This window comes from Pecten maximus, chromosome 2, assembly GCF_902652985.1.
Source record: "Pecten maximus chromosome 2, xPecMax1.1, whole genome shotgun sequence".
Classification (NCBI taxonomy): domain Eukaryota; kingdom Metazoa; phylum Mollusca; class Bivalvia; order Pectinida; family Pectinidae; genus Pecten; species Pecten maximus.
This window is the reverse complement of record NC_047016.1, coordinates 31,542,766-31,560,941: the sequence shown is the minus strand read 5'-3', so window position 1 is coordinate 31,560,941 and position 18,176 is coordinate 31,542,766. Positions and strand designations below refer to the sequence as shown.

General features: G+C 35.8%; 1 protein-coding gene across 1 annotated transcript in view; it reads right to left on the bottom strand.

Annotated features, from left to right (window-relative positions):
- Window positions 1-1,862: 1,862 nt before the first annotated feature.
- LOC117321786 (nose resistant to fluoxetine protein 6-like) overlaps window positions 1,863-18,176 on the bottom strand; it is a 29,387-nt gene continuing 13,073 nt past the window's right edge. Inside the window, exons 8-16 of the mRNA XM_033876349.1 lie at window positions 17,982-18,074; window positions 17,351-17,516; window positions 14,984-15,063; window positions 13,609-13,731; window positions 12,343-12,466; window positions 11,745-11,931; window positions 10,350-10,492; window positions 5,658-8,046; window positions 1,863-5,527 (exon numbers count right to left, since the gene is read on the bottom strand). Of these exons, the coding sequence (XP_033732240.1) occupies window positions 7,918-8,046; window positions 10,350-10,492; window positions 11,745-11,931; window positions 12,343-12,466; window positions 13,609-13,731; window positions 14,984-15,063; window positions 17,351-17,516; window positions 17,982-18,074 (1,045 nt within the window). The 3' untranslated portion in view covers window positions 1,863-5,527; window positions 5,658-7,917. The remainder of the gene's footprint in view (window positions 5,528-5,657; window positions 8,047-10,349; window positions 10,493-11,744; window positions 11,932-12,342; window positions 12,467-13,608; window positions 13,732-14,983; window positions 15,064-17,350; window positions 17,517-17,981; window positions 18,075-18,176) is intronic.

Genomic DNA, 18,176 nt, shown 5'->3' with positions numbered 1-18,176 from the left:
TGATCTGATCAACACTACACACACCCATATGCATACAAGATGGATACAGACAGCCCTAGAGGAAACAGCAACCAGGGCAAGAATGACCTTTAAACCCAAAAGGTCAAGATCCCTGATAATAAAGAAAATCAGTCATACAACAATTCCAACTAAAGATATATGTGGAGGATATACAATCCATCATTGGAAACCCGATCAAATGCCTGGGAAGGTGGTTTGACGAATCACTCGGATATAAGGTAAACATCCAAAGAATAGAACAGCAGGCCAGTGAAGGAATGAGGGATATAGACAAAACAGGTCTTCCGGTGAAACTCAAAGCTTGGATGTATCAGCATGGTCTCCTTCCACGCTTAGTCTGGCCCTTAATGCTCTATGAGATCTTCAACTGTAGAGAAAATGGACCGCATAATCAACAGAAACCTCCGGAAGTGGTTGGGGGTTCCCCCAAGCTTCAATGCAGTAGGCCTATACAGCATGACAGCAAAACTCCAACCTCTCTCGTCACTACATGAAGAATTCAAGACAGGCAAGGCAAGGCAAGGCTCATCATGACCTTGAAAGAATCAAAGGATGACAATGTTCGGTTTGCAGGCGTGGAAGTACGAACTGGCAGAAAGTGGTCAACATCAAGAGCAGTTGCGACACAAAGACATCGTCGAAACAACTGCAGTAGGAAGCCAAGGCTAAGGAACACCTAAAATCACCTTCTAGAAAAAAAGCTGATGCAGAAGAAAGGCGTAGGATGGTCCAGAATGAAATAAGAAGTAGTGAGGAAGAAAGAAGGCAGACCAAAGCAGTTGAACTTGGAGTTCAGGGAGCATGGACTAGGTATGGACACAGAACCGCGTGCACTGTCATGGTCGGAAATCTAAAATGTACCCTCAAATCTAACTGCAGTATCTCCTTCGGTCTGTGAATGGCATGCTACCAACACTAGCAAATCTCTATAATTGGGACCCTGCAAAAACACCAGACTGCTCCCTGCGTGGACAGAGAGGAACCCTAAACACATACTTACCTCTTGTCGCATGGCCTTGTAACAGAGGAGATACACAAGGGGCCACAACCAAGTCTCAAGGGAGCTGGCAGACATAATGGAAAAAGAACGGTAGAGCAAGGCCAGCCACCAAAGGCCCAAACATACACAGATCAGGTTCGTGTAGGAAGGTACAACATCAACACCAAGCTCTGAGAAAACTTCCGGAATCCTCATCCAGGCAGGAGACTGGAAGCTGACTGTAGATCTGGACCAGAGACTAACATTTTTTTCCGACATCGTACCTACCAGCCTCAGACCGGATATGGTTCTTTGGTCACCAACGACAAAGATCATTGTCATAGAGCTAACAGTGCCATGGGAAGAAAGGTGCAGCGAAGCCCACGATAGGAAGAGAGCAAAGTACAAAGCATTGCTGGTGGAGTGCAGGGAGAGAGGGTGGCAGACGTGGAGCTTCCCAGTGGCAGTTGGATGTAGAGGCTTCCGCGCACAGTCTGTGTGGAGAATGTTATCTGCATTAAGAGTACCTGGCAGGACTAAAAGATCAGCGGTGCAGAGGATGGCCAAGGCAGCAGAAAGATATTCATGCTGGGTGTGGATGAAGAAGGACACCAGGTGCTGGACACCAACCACCAATGCACAGTGACTGATCATCACTGTGGACCCCCTATCCTGAGTGTACCGAGCCAGGGGTCGAAACACACGATGAGGGATGGCCTCGTCTGAGGACGTCAGCAGTGCAGCAGCATTGACATCATAGCTGTATATAGGCAATAGGCATGTATGTTATATGTAAGCATCCAAGATACTTCTTGATTTAATATATTTTTCTTTAAATGGATAAAGTACAAAAACACATGTATGGGAGAAAACTACATTTAATGAAATTATACATAGATTTGATAAGAACTCTTTGATGAAATTATACATAGATTTGATAAGAATAGCAGTCTGTAAAATAAGCCTACACACAGTAGTAAAGACTCTGTATCACACACAAGTATAAATTGTTCACCGACTAAAATACAGTATAAAAACCATGCTAATATCACTTTATATCACACTACCGTAATTAGGACACTGTTATTGAAAATTATTAGTATTAAACCATCAAATTGTTCAATAGAGTCAAGGTCCACTCCAAATTTCAGCTGGCAGAAGAAACCAAAACGGGATGCCTCCACATATGTAAAAATAACTGCATGACAATATCTATTTCATATACCATATGTTTTCTTCATTTAAAAAAAAAAAGTTTCCAAACTCTTTTAATAACTTTTGTATATTAACTGTAATTTTCATGTTAAGAAATATGGCAGAATGATTGTGTTCTGTAACGTTATCCATATATATATGTTTCTTTTATTTTTATTTATTTTTCTCTTCGTTTTTAAAATAGAGTTGATAATTAATAAGAGATGACCACATAAAAATTCACTAAAAACATCAAATAACTTGCACGTACATTGTATATTTAATTACCATCAACTTGTATCTAAAATTACTGGTTTGTCCTAATTAGGGTGCTGAGGAGTGAGCACTTACGTTTGGGTTTACTTTAATGACAACAAACATGCAATTATATACAAATATGAAAACCGTATTTGAGAATATTTATTGACAGTAGTCAAATCTTAAAACACCACAATAATCACCGGCCATTATTATAAAATCTTCATATAAATACAACATGAGAAAACTTGTATAAAGTTTAACAGTCCACTGATATTGATTAAAATGTGTAAGATTTAATACACATAAAAATAAATGTAATCATTGTAAGTCAAACCTGAGTGGGGTTTTGCCACCATTATGTTTAACAAGTATTGTAAATCTAAATACATGTACAGGCAACATAGTTCTCAAACACAGCTCTGTTATACAGAAAAGAACATCACACCGTTGTAGAACAATCACAAAACACCACCCTAGTCCTTATCGTATCCTCCGCCTTGGTCACATGCATTAAATATTAACAGATAATAATTGTTAGATTCTGTTCTGAAGACAATTTACAACTATCTAATTCTAATGTTTGTTTAGGTCTATAATTTCATTGTGGCATGCAGTAATCTTTTTTCATAAAAGTTTCAATTTTATTTGAATCAATATCAAAATTTGATTCAAATATCATAATTCTAAACAATGTAATAAAAGTGCCTGGCAGGTAATACCCGTCCAAACCAACTTCCAGATGAACATTTCATTAGCCAGTGGGTCTATTCTCTACATGGATTTACAGCATGGGATCTCCATAAGACAGCTAGTCTATGTTGTCTATAGTGTTATACACAAATTCCACAAACATTACATACAATTTGGGACTTTTATTATCAGAAATGATATAAAAATGCAGCTAAATTCTATATTTTAGTCCCAAGTCTCTCTACATTATATATATGATTATTTGGAATATACTACATTTCGGTCAAACTAACTGAATTTATTAGCATACTTAATTTGGTCTAGTCCTTGTATTGAATTTAACACTATTAAATGTAAAATTATGGTCCATATCTGGTATCTTTTCATACATTAAGGTGTAATATACATAGATGCGGGAAATAATGAGATTGGCTTCCTATAGATAGTCCCAGTAATAATGACATGGGACAGTGTTATATGCCTCGGCCTTTTATCAATAAATGATAATGTCTCTTGGTTTTATAGACAAGGTAATTAAAGGGGCATTACTCTGCAAGCGGCAGAAATTACTATTTGTGTCACTTTGCCTTAACCTATATACCTGTACGCCTGAAATATATTCAACATTTTTGTTCCATTTGATGTTCCATTTGGGGCCCAAATGATATAAAAAAAAACAACTTATATATATTTTGGTTACACACAAAACTTTTTACATATGAAAGCGAAAACTTCACAAAGTCCATACTCCAGATCCATCACCGTAGAATACTGTAGGTCCATAAAAATTTCAAAATATGAAAACTTTATTAAATAATAAATTGTAGACGAATATGGATCACAATAGGTCACAGAAACCTTTAACTCATGTTAAAAATATTTCTTAATTAAGAATACTTCTAGTAAAACAATACATATTTTTATGAAACTGTGAGGGGGCTTATCAGTTCTATGACCTGTGTTGAAAAGCACTAAATACAAGATAACAATAAATATATATTGTATCAGATCTCTATTTTAAAAGGGCCATATACATACATATATTTTTATTAGTAGTATATTTACATGTTGTACTTGATTTAAATTATACAAATTTATTGAGGACATTAAATGAGGATGAATTGGACTGATATTAACTTGGCTGTTAATTATAATACATGTACATGTACTAACATTTAGGTTGTCTTATCAAAGCCTCAGCTTTGGTCACTCCTAAATCACCAACATGTTCCATCCCTTCTGTTCTGAGCCGGCAGGGTACAGCAGTATTGTAGTGTTGAGAACTCAATATAGTAGTCAACAATTCTGAGCAAATTTCCTGATTGTTTTTGCCTTTATAAAAATATCTTGTATGGTTTGTAAAATTAAGCACACAACATCAGCAATAATTACATGCACCTGAGAAATAAAAATGTTCTCACGCTGTTGTCCCTTGTACTTGTCCTACCTCAGTATAATTTTGCTGTATAAAACTCATTTCTTAACAGAAGACCATCAAACTTGCCACACATCTCAATAAAAACACCTCAAACTTTTTTCCACAATGCTGTCTTTTTTTTTAATAGATTATGATCCCACTTAAAAAAAAAAAATTTAAACTAAAAAAAAAAAAAAAATAAATAAATACCAGCCATGAGAATATTTTGAAACAGTGGGTTCATATTTCAGGAACCTAAGTTCAAGAAAAACAATTTAATAAAAACATTGATCACCAGATAGCTATTTTTCCAAATCCTCCAATTATGGGAAATCATTTTAAATTTAATAATAAGTCTATACTTTTATTGAAAATACTTTTTAAGACATAATAATTTATAGAAACCAATTCAGTTAATTAAAATCTTTAGCCATGTCAATTCAAATGCATAAAAGAAACAATGATATTAGAACGAAAAACACATAATGTACAGGTAGACAGGTAAACAATCGTAACAACTTTGGCCTCGGTACAGACTCTGACTAAAAATCATTCGGAATCATACAGACCGACAGATTAAATGGTTATAATCCTGAGTATACTAATTTTGAATAATAAAAGAAAGTAAATCACAGTTATTATCACAATATTATCCAAAAAGCAAATTAATTGTAAAAAAATATACTGCAACATCTACAAGCAACTATCAAAAATATCTTCATACAAGCTTTAAAACAGGAACATCTGTAATTATAGCACATCAGATACCTAATACTAACCTTCCTTCTACATCAGATATTCAACACATGCCTTCCAAGCACTTCAGATATATAATATCAGCCATTCTAGAACACCAGATATCTAATACTAACCTTCCTACTACATCAGATATCTAATACCAGCCTTCCTATTACATCAGATATCTAATACTAACCTTCCTACTACATCAGATATCTAACACCAGCCTTCCTATCACATCAGATATCTAATACTGCCCTAACCTATCTATACTTCTACCACTCAGATATCTACGAAACACCGATATCGAACTCCAGCCTTCCTATCACACTCCAGCCATCTACTCAATATAACCACCTTCCTATTACATCAGATATCTAACACCAGCCTTCCTATCACATCAGATATCCAACACCAGCCTTCCTATCACATCAGATATCCAACACCAGCCTTTCTATCACATCAGATATCTAACACCAGCCTTCCTATCACATCAGATATCTAACACCAGCCTTCCTATAACAGATATTTGATACCATCCTTGCTTGGACATCAGATATCTAACACTGTATAACTATTAAATTTCACGAGACTTTATATTTTCATGCTTGTCCCAGTTCGAACAGGTATTAAATTCCACACAACACCGCCTTGTAAACATTAAGCAGTAAACACTTCTGTACATTTGTGTGTATATGAATGGTTTCTGGGTATTTATCATCACACTTAATTTAATGACAGTGAATGTACTGAAATTATATACCCTGGTGAATATTACTAACAATATAGTACCAGTCTTCCTAGCTCGAATGTCTATAATGTTGCCTTTGTTAACAAATTATCGGTTGCTAATTGTATATTTCTGTATAAGATGAAACAAGATATAATGCATTAAAAACTACTAGAATGGTATTAGACAAACAGGTTAAAAATAAGGTGAGATCTATGAAATAAGATCCTAATGAAGTGTACAATAGTATATACTCTATCCCCCGTCACTAGATTACAGTGGAGAATGGGAGGATTAAAATAAAACAGATCTTTATAATTAGATCATAGAAATAATATAACATAATTATCCAAAATAAGTCACTGCCTACAAATATCAGTAAGCCATTTCTTCATTTTTGTAGAATCCTCAATTCTAAAAGAGTAAACTATAGAAAAGTGGTTCACAAAAAACCCTCCCCAAACTTGAACAATGACATTTTACACTATATGATGAGGCTTATTTGACGATAAATATGGTATTAGATTTTTACACTAGTGGAGAGGGCTTATTTGAGGATAAATATGGTACTAGACTTTTACACTAGGGGAGGGGGCTTATTTGAGGATAAATATGGTACTAGACTTTTACACTAGGGGAGGGGGCTTATTTGAGGATAAATATGGTACTAGACTTTTACACTAGGGGAGGGGGCTAATAAATATGGTACTAGGTTTTTACACTAGTGGAGAGGGCTTATTTAAGGATAAATATGGTACTAGACTTTTACACTAGGGGAGGGGGCTTATTTGAAGATAAATATGGTACAAGAGTTTTACACTAGGGGGGGGGGGGGGCTTATTTAAGGATAAATATGACAATAGAACCTTTCCTGATCCACTAGATTATAATGGCACACAGAGAATAAAAATCAAATCTAAAGAATTAGATTGACATAATGAAGTGTGAGATTGTGTATACCACACACTGATGAAAAGGAACCATATAAAGATAGTAAATGTACTTATTTTGGCGCATAACAAAACTTAAACAGAATACTGCAATAATGAATTGGTGCACCCACATCATTTTCTATAGAAATCCTGATTTAGTGCAATATTCCAGCACAAAAATGGCTAAAATATGATTACCACATAAATATATATTTTTACAGTATATCATAGGTAAATGGAACCTCTACTCTCTGTATCATTTAGTGTACAGACAAACATACTATTAACAAGGTAAATTGGAATGAAAATTTTTCAAAAAATCATCTCATGGTTTAGAAAATAACTGATATTCATTTAAAAAGATCTTTTTATTTTCATGTTTTATAAACAAAACAAAAAAAGTTACTGACTTCACTTGTACCGAAATGGTATGGATCAATAAGACGCTTTGGTTTTATTTTTTTTTGGTGAGTTCAAACTGAGCTCAGGAAACTAAATCCTAATGTATTTCAGGAGGTATATAAAAACTTCATGAAATGACATAAAACATTCTGTTATTTCTCATTGTATCTTATTAAATAGCTTGCAATAAAAAATATCTAAAGCTTTATCACTTAAACTATTAAATGTCGTTGTTAAAAATGTAAAATTAAAAGCACTAAATCTATACATATTTCCTGAGTGTATGTAACAATATTACCTGTAAGTTTCTGGACAAAGCCAAAATAACACTGATCAATGCCAAGCAGGAGATTTGAAGATAATTATCATATTTCAATGTTCAATTTTTCAAGTTGTTAACTGTTTAACAAGTTTAACTGATCTAATAGCAGTTCTAGGTCATGTTTACCCCTTCAAATATATTGTACAGCAAAGGAAATATAAACATACATTCAAGACATTTTCCATGGAAAATCATTCAATAAAATACATTTTCAATTACAACATTACGAGATCACTTCTTCTCAGATCTTTCTCGCTTGAAGATCACCTTTTCCAGACCCATAAATGGAGCCTCGAAGGCTAGGGAAAGGATAAAAGCACCCATGAAGGTCAGACAGAGGAAGCCCAAATAGATCATGATCTGGAAAAAAAAAAAAAAATTCATTAAATAATCTTTCTTTTTTTCAAGTAACAATTTGATACTAAAAGATTGAAATTATTTCATAAGTAAGAGGAGACAACTTGGTGAAGATACATACTAGAAAAATCCTAATGGTACAAATCTAACTTAGGACCAGCAGCACCAATCCTAAGAGTACAGATTCAACTCAAGTCTGACTGAACCAATCTTAAGGGTACAGATCTTACTGAGGACCGGCAAAACCGACCCTAATAGTACAAATCTAAGTGAGGATTGGCGGAATCATTATTAACCAGCCAAACTGTCCCTAATAGTACAAATCTAACTCAGGACCAGCCAAACTGTCCCTAATAGTACAAATCTTACTTAGGACCAGCCAAACCAACCCTAATAGAACAAATATAACTTAAGACCAGCCAAACAACCCTAATAGTACAAATCTGTGTTAGGACCAGCCAAACCAACCCTAATAGTACAAATCTAATAGTACAAATCTATTTAAGGACCAGCCAAACCAACCCTAATAGTACAAATCTAACTTAGGACTGGCCAAACCGACCCTAATAGTACAAATCTTACTTAGGACCAGCCAAACAGACCCAAATGGTACAGATCTAACTTAGGACTGGCCAAGCCGACCCTAATACTACAAATGTAACTTAGGACCAGCCAAACTGTCCCTAATAGTACAAATCTAACTTAGGACCCTAATAGTACAAATCTAACTTAGGACCAGCTGCACCAATCCTAATAGTACAAATCTAACTGAAGACCAGCTGAACCGATCTTAATGGTAAATGGTAATGGTGTTGTGTTCCTGTATAACTATAGTAATGGTGTTGTGTTCCTGTATAACTATAGTAATGGTGTTGTGTTCCTGTATAACTGTAGAAATGGTGTTGTGTTCCTGTATAACTATAGTAATGGTGTTGTGTTCCTGTATAACTATAGTAATGGTGTGGTGTTCCTGTATAACTATAGTAATGGTGTTGTGTTCCTGTATAACTATAGTAATAGTGTTGTGTTCCTGTATAACTATAGTAATGGTGTTGTGTTCCTGTATAACTGTAGAAATGGTGTTGTGTTCCTGTATAACTATAGTAATGGTGTTGTGTTCCTGTATAACTAGAGTAATGGTGTTGTGTTCCTGTATAACTACAGTAATGGTGTTGTCTTCCTGTATAACTGTAGTAATGGTGTTGTCTTCCTGTATAACTATGGTAATGGTGTTGTGTTCCTGTATAACTATAGTAATGGTGTGGTGTTCCTGTATAACTATAGTAATGGTGTTGTGTTCCTGTATAACTATAGTAATGGTGTTGTGTTCCTGTATAACTATAGAAATGGTGTTGTGTTCCTGTATAACTACAGTAATGGTGTGGTGTTCCTGTATAACTATAGTAATGGTGTTGTGTTCCTGTATAACTATAGTAATGGTGTTGTGTTCCTGTATAACTATAGTAATGGTGTTGTGTTCCCGTATAACTATAGTAATGGTGTTGTGTTCCTGTATAACTGTAGAAATGGTGTTGTGTTCCTGTATAACTATAGTAATGGTGTTGTGTTCCTGTATAACTAGAGTAATGGTGTTGTGTTCCTGTATAACTATAGTAATGGTGTTGTGTTCCTGTATAACTATAGTAATGGTGTTGTGTTCCTGTATAACTGTAGAAATGGTGTTGTGTTCCTGTATAACTGTAGTAATGGTGTTGTGTTCCTGTATAACTACAGTAATGGTGTTGTGTTCCTGTATAACTATAGTAATGGTGTTGTGTTCCTGTATAACTATGTAACAGAGCGCAGGATTAATAAATTCAAATCACTGCCTCCGCTAGGGATCGAACCCGGGACCTCTGTTTTACTAGTCTTACGCTCAACCAATCGAGCTAAAGAGATCTCCCTAGCCAAGCGATATATTGCGGCCAGTATTTACCAGGGTTACATACTCCCCCTCCAGGAAAGAACTCGTCTTCGAGTTTCCAGGGGTAACAGCGATGCTTTCACAAGCAGCGATGAGTATCATTCCTGAGTCCCTACATGGGCGCCAATGCAACAGAGCGTAGGATTAATTTAATTTAAATCACTGCCTCTGCTAGGGATCGAACCTGGGACCTCTGGCTTACTAGTCTTACGCTCAACCGATCGAGCTAAAGAGAAGATCTCTCTAGCCGAGCGATATATTGCGGCTAGTATTTACCAGGGTTACAACTATAATAATGGTGTTGTGTTCCTGTATATGCATAGTAATGGTGTTCTCTTCCTGTGTGACCATGGTAAAGATGGTGTATTTCTGTTTTACTTACCAAAGAAAAGTTAGTGTAGTGTATAGGTGTTTGGTGGCTGAAGTAGAAAGCAAACATGACAATTGGATGTATCAGATAGCCACAGTACGTCAGTCGACTCAGAGGGATAAAGGCCTTCCATGACAGTAAGGTGTTCACAAAACCTGTAACAAAATTAAATACCAATCAGATAAGATGTCCACATAGTGACAAAATAAGGTATGAATGTCCACATAGTGACAAAATAAGGTATGATGTCCACATAGTGACAAAATAAGGTATGAATGTCCACATAGTGACAAAATAAGGTATGATTTCCACATAGTCACAAGATAAGGTCAGATGTCCACAAAGTCACAAAATAAGGTCAGATGTCCACATAGTGACAAAATAAGGTAAGATTTCCACATTGTCACAAAACAAGGTATGACATCCACATTGTCACAAAACAAGGTAAGATGTCCACAAAGTGAAAAAATAAGGTCAGATGTCCACATAGTCACAAGATAAGGTCAGATGTCCACATAGTCACAAGATAAGGTCAGATGTCCACATAGTCACAAGATAAGGTCAGATGTCCACATAGTGACAAAATAAGATATGATTTCCATAGTCACAAAATAAGGTCAGATGTCCACGTAGTCACAAAATAAGGTCAGATGTCCACAGTCACAAAATAAGGTCAGATGTCCACATAGTCACAAAATAAGGTCAGATGTCCACGTAGTCACAAAATAAGGTATGATGTCCACATAGTCACAAAATAAGGTATGATGTCCACATAGTCACAAAATAGGGTCAGATTCCACCAAAATAGTCCCACAAGCACAAAAAGGTAGATTGTCAACATAGTCACAAAATAAGGTCGATGTCCATAGTCACAAAATAAGGTCAGATGTCCACATAGTCACAAAATAAGGTATGATGTCCACATAGTCACAAAAAGAAAGTAAGTCAAAAATAAGGTCAGATGTCCACATAGTCACAAAATAAGGTAAGATGTCCACATAGTCACAAAATAAGATATGATTTCCATAGTCACAAAATAAGGTAAGATGTCCACATAGTCACAAAATAAGAAGCAATAAAGGTAAGATGTCACAAGTCACAAAATAAGGTAAGATTCGACATAGTCACAAAATAAGGTCAGATGTCCACATAGTCACAAAATAAGGTAAGATGTCCACATAGTCACAAAATAAGATATGATTTCCATAGTCACAAAATAAGGTCAGATGTCCACATAGTCACAAAACAAGGTTTGATGTCCACATAATCACAAAGATAAGAAAATGACAACATAGTCACAAAATAAGATATGACGTTCTAAATTCTAAAGAACGAGATAAGTTGTCAATATGTTAACAGTCTACTATACATAAAATGACTACTGGTCTTTCTACAGTTAATCCTTACCTCCATTACCAGTGGCACAGGCAAAGATAACCCAACATATACTGACTCCCCAGGCAATCCTGTTGGTGGTGTTGTACAGGGCTGACACATCTAAACTCAATGGATGGCCATTTATTGGGTCGTACAGGCCATAAACTACAGAACATGCCACTGCTGCTGCTAACAACCAACATACCAGGTTCACATACTGAAAAACATAAACCGATCCACACTGAATCTAGCATGCAAATATCTTAAAAAATAATGGGTTTGGCTTTCTTTGCTTTTCATTTTTGGATTTTCTCATGAGAGAATTAAAGTCAACCATCCATAACATGGTAAAAAGTGGTAGAGTATTTTTGTTGACCTTTTATAATGAAGCATCTTGAATAACGACCTTTGATCTGTTATATAATCAAGTGACTTGACTGATGACCTCCAAAATCTAAGCGGGTGTCAGTAGTTTTTTGTGATTCAAAAAGTCCTAAACAATTTCTTTACTATTTCAGATCTTTCTTAAATTTTGATAAATATTGTGTAAATAGCAAAAACGGATGGACAAACAACCTGATTAGTATCAGGCACCTGCATCTGGATGTGATAAATACAGTAGACTTACCCTGTTGATGCGACAACGACATTCAGTCTTGTAGAGGATGTATCCAGTTATGATTCCGACCACATAGGTCCCAATACGACAATACGGTACAATATAGTAGTCATTGAAGTAGTCCTTAGCACCACTACAAAACAATACAAAACAATACAATAAAAATATCATGTATTTGTAGTTTACAAGTTCCAAAAAATACATATATTTATAGCATACAAATACAAAACTGATATATTTATAGTTTATGAATACAAAACAATACATATATATATAGTTTACATTTGTTTGTTGGATTGTGTTTAACATCCTAATATTTACATTCTGTGCGACAGTCTCCCATTACTCCTGTGTTAAACCAGATGGTATTGATCCCCGTATACATGTAAATGCAGTCCAGATCACATGACGCCACTTAATTCTGTCAGCGTTAAAAAAATGCTTGGAAATATGTTGCAGGTGAATCAAACCTATTAAGGATTTTGACTTAGAAAATTCACGTAAATATGACGTCATTTTGGTGCTGTGTTGATCATAGTCACGCCGTGGCTTTGTATTACACATCAATTTGAATACATACCAAATAATATAATGAAATCGATTTCACATGTGCCGTTCTTTCAATTGAACAAACAGGGAAATAGCTGAACTTAAAACCCAGAATTAGCAAAGAGAAAGTGAAGTTTAACATATCTTACATAATAAAACGCTTGTTAGATTGTATTCAATGTCAACATCAACGCAATCTGGGTGACAGATAAATATTCATGATGCCCTAATGGGCACCATTCTATGTATCTGTCACCCAGATTGCACTGATCGTGCCAATAAACACAATCTACCAAGCATTTAATTGTTAAATGACAGCCAGGGTTTTGGAGGTGGAGGAAAGATGGAGTACCCGGAGAAAAACTACCGACCTATGGTTAGTACCTCGCAACTGCCCCATGAAGGTTTCGAACTCGCAACCCAGAGGTGGAGGGCTAGTGATAAAGTGTCGGAACACCTTAACCATTTGGCCACTGCATGGTTTACGTATACAATCAATACATATATATATATATAGTTTATAAATACAAAATAACACACAATGTACTCATGTTTTCTATTTATATGTATACAGGTAACAGACAGTTATGTACAGATTTAGAGACAGGTGAGACAGAGATTGGACAATGGTAGAGGAGACATTTTCATCTAAATCTAAATAGATAAGAGAACTTGGCATCTGTACTGGAGGGACAACATCTTAACAGATGAGTACAGATAACTTACGCTGGAGTTCCTCCTCCCCCTACCATTGAGGGAGGCATTCCCTCGACGCGGGAGATCACCCCAGCAGTTATAAGAGTCGCCAGCATGAAAATCATACACACAATGAGGCCAATGGTCGGTGCACTGAAAGAGAAGTACAAAGTATTAAAAATATATATAAATAATATATCTCAGAGACTCGAAACACTGCCACAATAGCCTGAACATACATGGTTGTGAGGATCCTAAGCTGCATTGTGAGGAAACCCAAAATCGATCTAATAGGGATCACTGTACGGTACAATGCTGCACATCTGAAACTCTCCTGGGACAAGTATTTCAGTTGGTTCTTAATATGTTCTTATATATTGATAAGTGGAATGGATAGATTTAGGATATGTGGAGTTTAGATATATTAAACTAGAATATGTGGAATTTTAAAATGTGAATGTTTTCGCCACATTTTGTGTATTCCTACAGGCTACAGATGACATGTCAGTGCAAAGAGCACCCAAAACTAAACACACATACAAATAATAACTTACCATCTTTATTTGAAGATAAAGTAAAGACTTCATTCTTGTTGATAAATAACTTTTGTTCGGAACAGAAAGCTAGTAAATCAATTATTAGGTCAAAGAAAACGATGTCTGATATGATCTGGGAAATCACCTGTTTCTATAAATAGAACACAAAAGAGTTCCATTTGAACATAAATGGTGGAACACACGTTCTCTGGTCTAAAGATCAGCTGGCATGGTTTACAAGTTTACATGAGTATTCAAGTGATGTTTAAGCTTAATATATGATAATGAATAGATATCTTCAACTGGAATATTTTTATGACTGAATATTTTACCGTTTCCACAACCTTGGGTATTCTGCTATAAGGTATAGTCTGTTTCATAAAACTTCAGAATAACTAATCTTAATAAGGGCGCCCCCACTGTCAATTACCCGCGCCCTGCGCCCTTATTAGGTCAAATACGGTATGTGGAATTGGGAAATGTGATATTGTGATTATAGCATCCTCTTGTACAACATATTAATCTAATCAAATCAAAATGTACATATGAATATCAATTAACTCTTTTGTTAAGAAGCAGGAAGAAATATGTGTTGTAATTCAGCTCCATGTACATATGAATATCAATTAACTCTATTGTTAAGAAGCAGGAAGAAATATGTGTTGTAATTCAGCTCCACATTGATTAACACATTTTACTAATGTGAAACAGCACCTGTCGCTTGATATAGCATGGGGACCTCAATGAACAGGTCTAATATTATAAACCACTAAAATCATGATTTTGAATCCTGCTGTATACCTTGACAGCAGCATAAAAGCCGAGATTGAATATGATTGGAATCCAGATCAGCTTAGATTGATACTTACAAGAACAAAGGTACAAGCATCAAAGGACTGAGGACAAAGAACTGCATGTCATTGGCCAGGTACCAGGACCATCCCATACACTGTAAATATAGAACATAGATATCATATCTCTCTACCAGGACCCTCCCATACACTGTAAATATAGAACATAGATATTATATCTCTCTACCAGGACCCTCCCATACACTGTAAATATAGAACATAGTTTATATCTCTCTACCAGGACCCTCCCATACACTGTAAATATACAACATAGATATTATATCTCTCTACCAGGACCCTCCCATACACTGTAAATATAGAACATAGATATTATATCTCTCTACTAGGACCCTTCCATACACTGTAAACATAGAACACAGATATTATATCTCTCTACCAGGACCATCCCATACACTGTAAATATAGAACATAGAGTTTATATCTCTCTACCAGGACCCTTCCATACACTGTAAATATAGAACATAGATATTATATCTCTCTACCAGGACCCTCCCATACACTGTAAATATACAACATAGATATTATATCTCTCTACCAGGACCCTCCCATACACTGTAAATATAGAACATGGAGTTTATATCTCTCTACCAGGACCCTCCCATACACTGTAAATATAGAACATAGTTTATATCTCTCTACCAGGACCCTCCCATACACTGTAAATATACAACATAGATATCATATCTCTCTACCAGGACCCTCCCATACACTGTAAATATACAACATAGATATTATATCTCTCTACCAGAACCCTCCCATACACTGTAAACATAGAACATAGATATCATATCTCTCTACCAGGACCCTCCCATACACTGTAAACATAGAACATAGAGTTTATATCTCTCTACCAGGACCCTTCCATACACTGTAAATATAGAACATAGATATTATATCTCTCTACCAGGACCCTCCCATACACTGTAAACATAGAACATAGAGTTTATATCTCTCTACCAGGACCCTCCCATACACTGTAAATATAGAACATAGAGTTTATATCTCTCTACCAGGACCCTCCCATACACTGTAAATATACAACATAGATATTCTATCTCTCTACCAGGACCCTCCCATACACTGTAAATATAGAACATAGATATCATATCTCTCTACCAGGACCCTCCCATACACTGTAAATATAGAACATAGATATTATATCTCTCTACCAGGACCCTCCCATACACTGTAAATATACAACATAGATATTCTATCTCTCTACCAGGACCCTCCCATACACTGTAAATATAGAACATAGATATTCTATCTCTCTACCAGGACCCTCCCATACACTGTAAATATAGAACATAGATATTATATCTCTCTACCAGGACCCTCTCATACACTGTAAATATAGAACATAGATATTATATCTCTCTACCAGGACCCTCCCATACACTGTAAATATACAACATAGATATTATATCTCTCTACCAGGAACCTCCCATACACTGTAAATATAGAACATAGATATTATATCTCTCTACCAGGACCCTCTCATACACTGTAAATATAGAACATAGATATTATATCTCTCTACCAGGACCCTCCCATACACTGTAAATATAGAACATAGACATTATATCTCTCTACCAGGACCCTCCCATACACTGTAAATATAGAACATAGAGTTTATATCTCTCTACCAGGACCCTCCCATACACTGTAAATATAGAACATAGATATTATATCTCTCTACCAGGACCCTCCTATACACTGTAAATATAGAACAAAGATATTATATCTCTCTACCAGGACCCTCCCATACACTGTAAATATAGAACATAGATATTATATCTCTCTACCAGGACGCTCCCATACACTGTAAATATAGAACATAGATATTATATCTCTCTACCAGGACCCTCCCATACACTGTAAATATAGAACATAGATATTATATCTCTCTACCAGGACCCTCCCATACACTGTAAATATAGAACATAGATATTATATCTCTCTACCAGGACCCTCCCATACACTGTAAATATAGAACATAGAGTTTATATCTCTCTACCAGGACCCTCCCATACACTGTAAATATAGAACATAGATATTATATCTCTCTACCAGGACCCTCCCATACACTGTAAATATAGAACATAGAGTTTATATCTCTCTACCAGGACCCTCCCATACACTGTAAATATAGAACATAGATATTCTATCTCTCTACCAGGACCCTCCCATACACTGTAAACATAGAACATAGAGTTTATATCTCTTCACCAGGACCCTCCCATACACTGTAAATATAGAACAAAGATCTTATAGAGCTCTATATAGTTCAGTTTGAATAATCTTAGAAAACAAATATGGTTTCTTTATAAGCAATAAGAGGCTGAGGTGTTTTATTCTACCAACCATTTTATCTGTTTTTACTAAGTTGTTGATATACAACAGATTTGTCCACCAGGTGTCGGAGCAGAAGTCTTTTTCTGTGCCACCCTGCATCCATTTAGGTCCTTCAAACATATAGCGGAACAGGGGCACATAGACCATCATTAATAGCATGTATGGTGGAGTCAGTCTGTAAAATATAACACCAGAAGCATTACAATATATATTTATTTTCAATAATTTCTCAAGAAATTGTTGTCAGAATGAAAAGGAACCCTGAGCACCCAGAGAAAATCCACATGGTCAGAGTGTAGTTTTCTCTGACTCTCACCCACCCATTGACAGAAAATTCTCCCCCCCCCCCCCCCCCCCCCCCCCCTCCTCTGTTATCAGATTTTTCCTGTTTACATTGACTCACATCAACCTTAAACTCTTGCGTAGAATTCTTCAGATAAGCTGATTCTCTATAAAAATGGTACGCGAGAGACACAGACATGGTTCTTATTTTTACATCCAATCAGGAAATAGAACCCCAGTCATCATTCTTCGTGACACCAGACTACGGACATTCGATTACTGTTATAATCATTTTACTTCAGACTTCCAGCATTACATTTAAAATTTATTTACAGTTGAGCTGACTACTGAATCTTACCTCCAGAATCGATGAAAATAAAACATGCCCCAGTTCAGTTTGCCATTCTTCTTCTTCATTTCCTTCAGTACAAGGTAGGACAAGAGGAGTCCACTGAAGCGATCAATAGGAATGTTTACTAATTACTGCTAAATGTCATTCTATATGGTATCCTAACTATCTTTGGCATCAATTAACTAAACATTCAAATGAGTA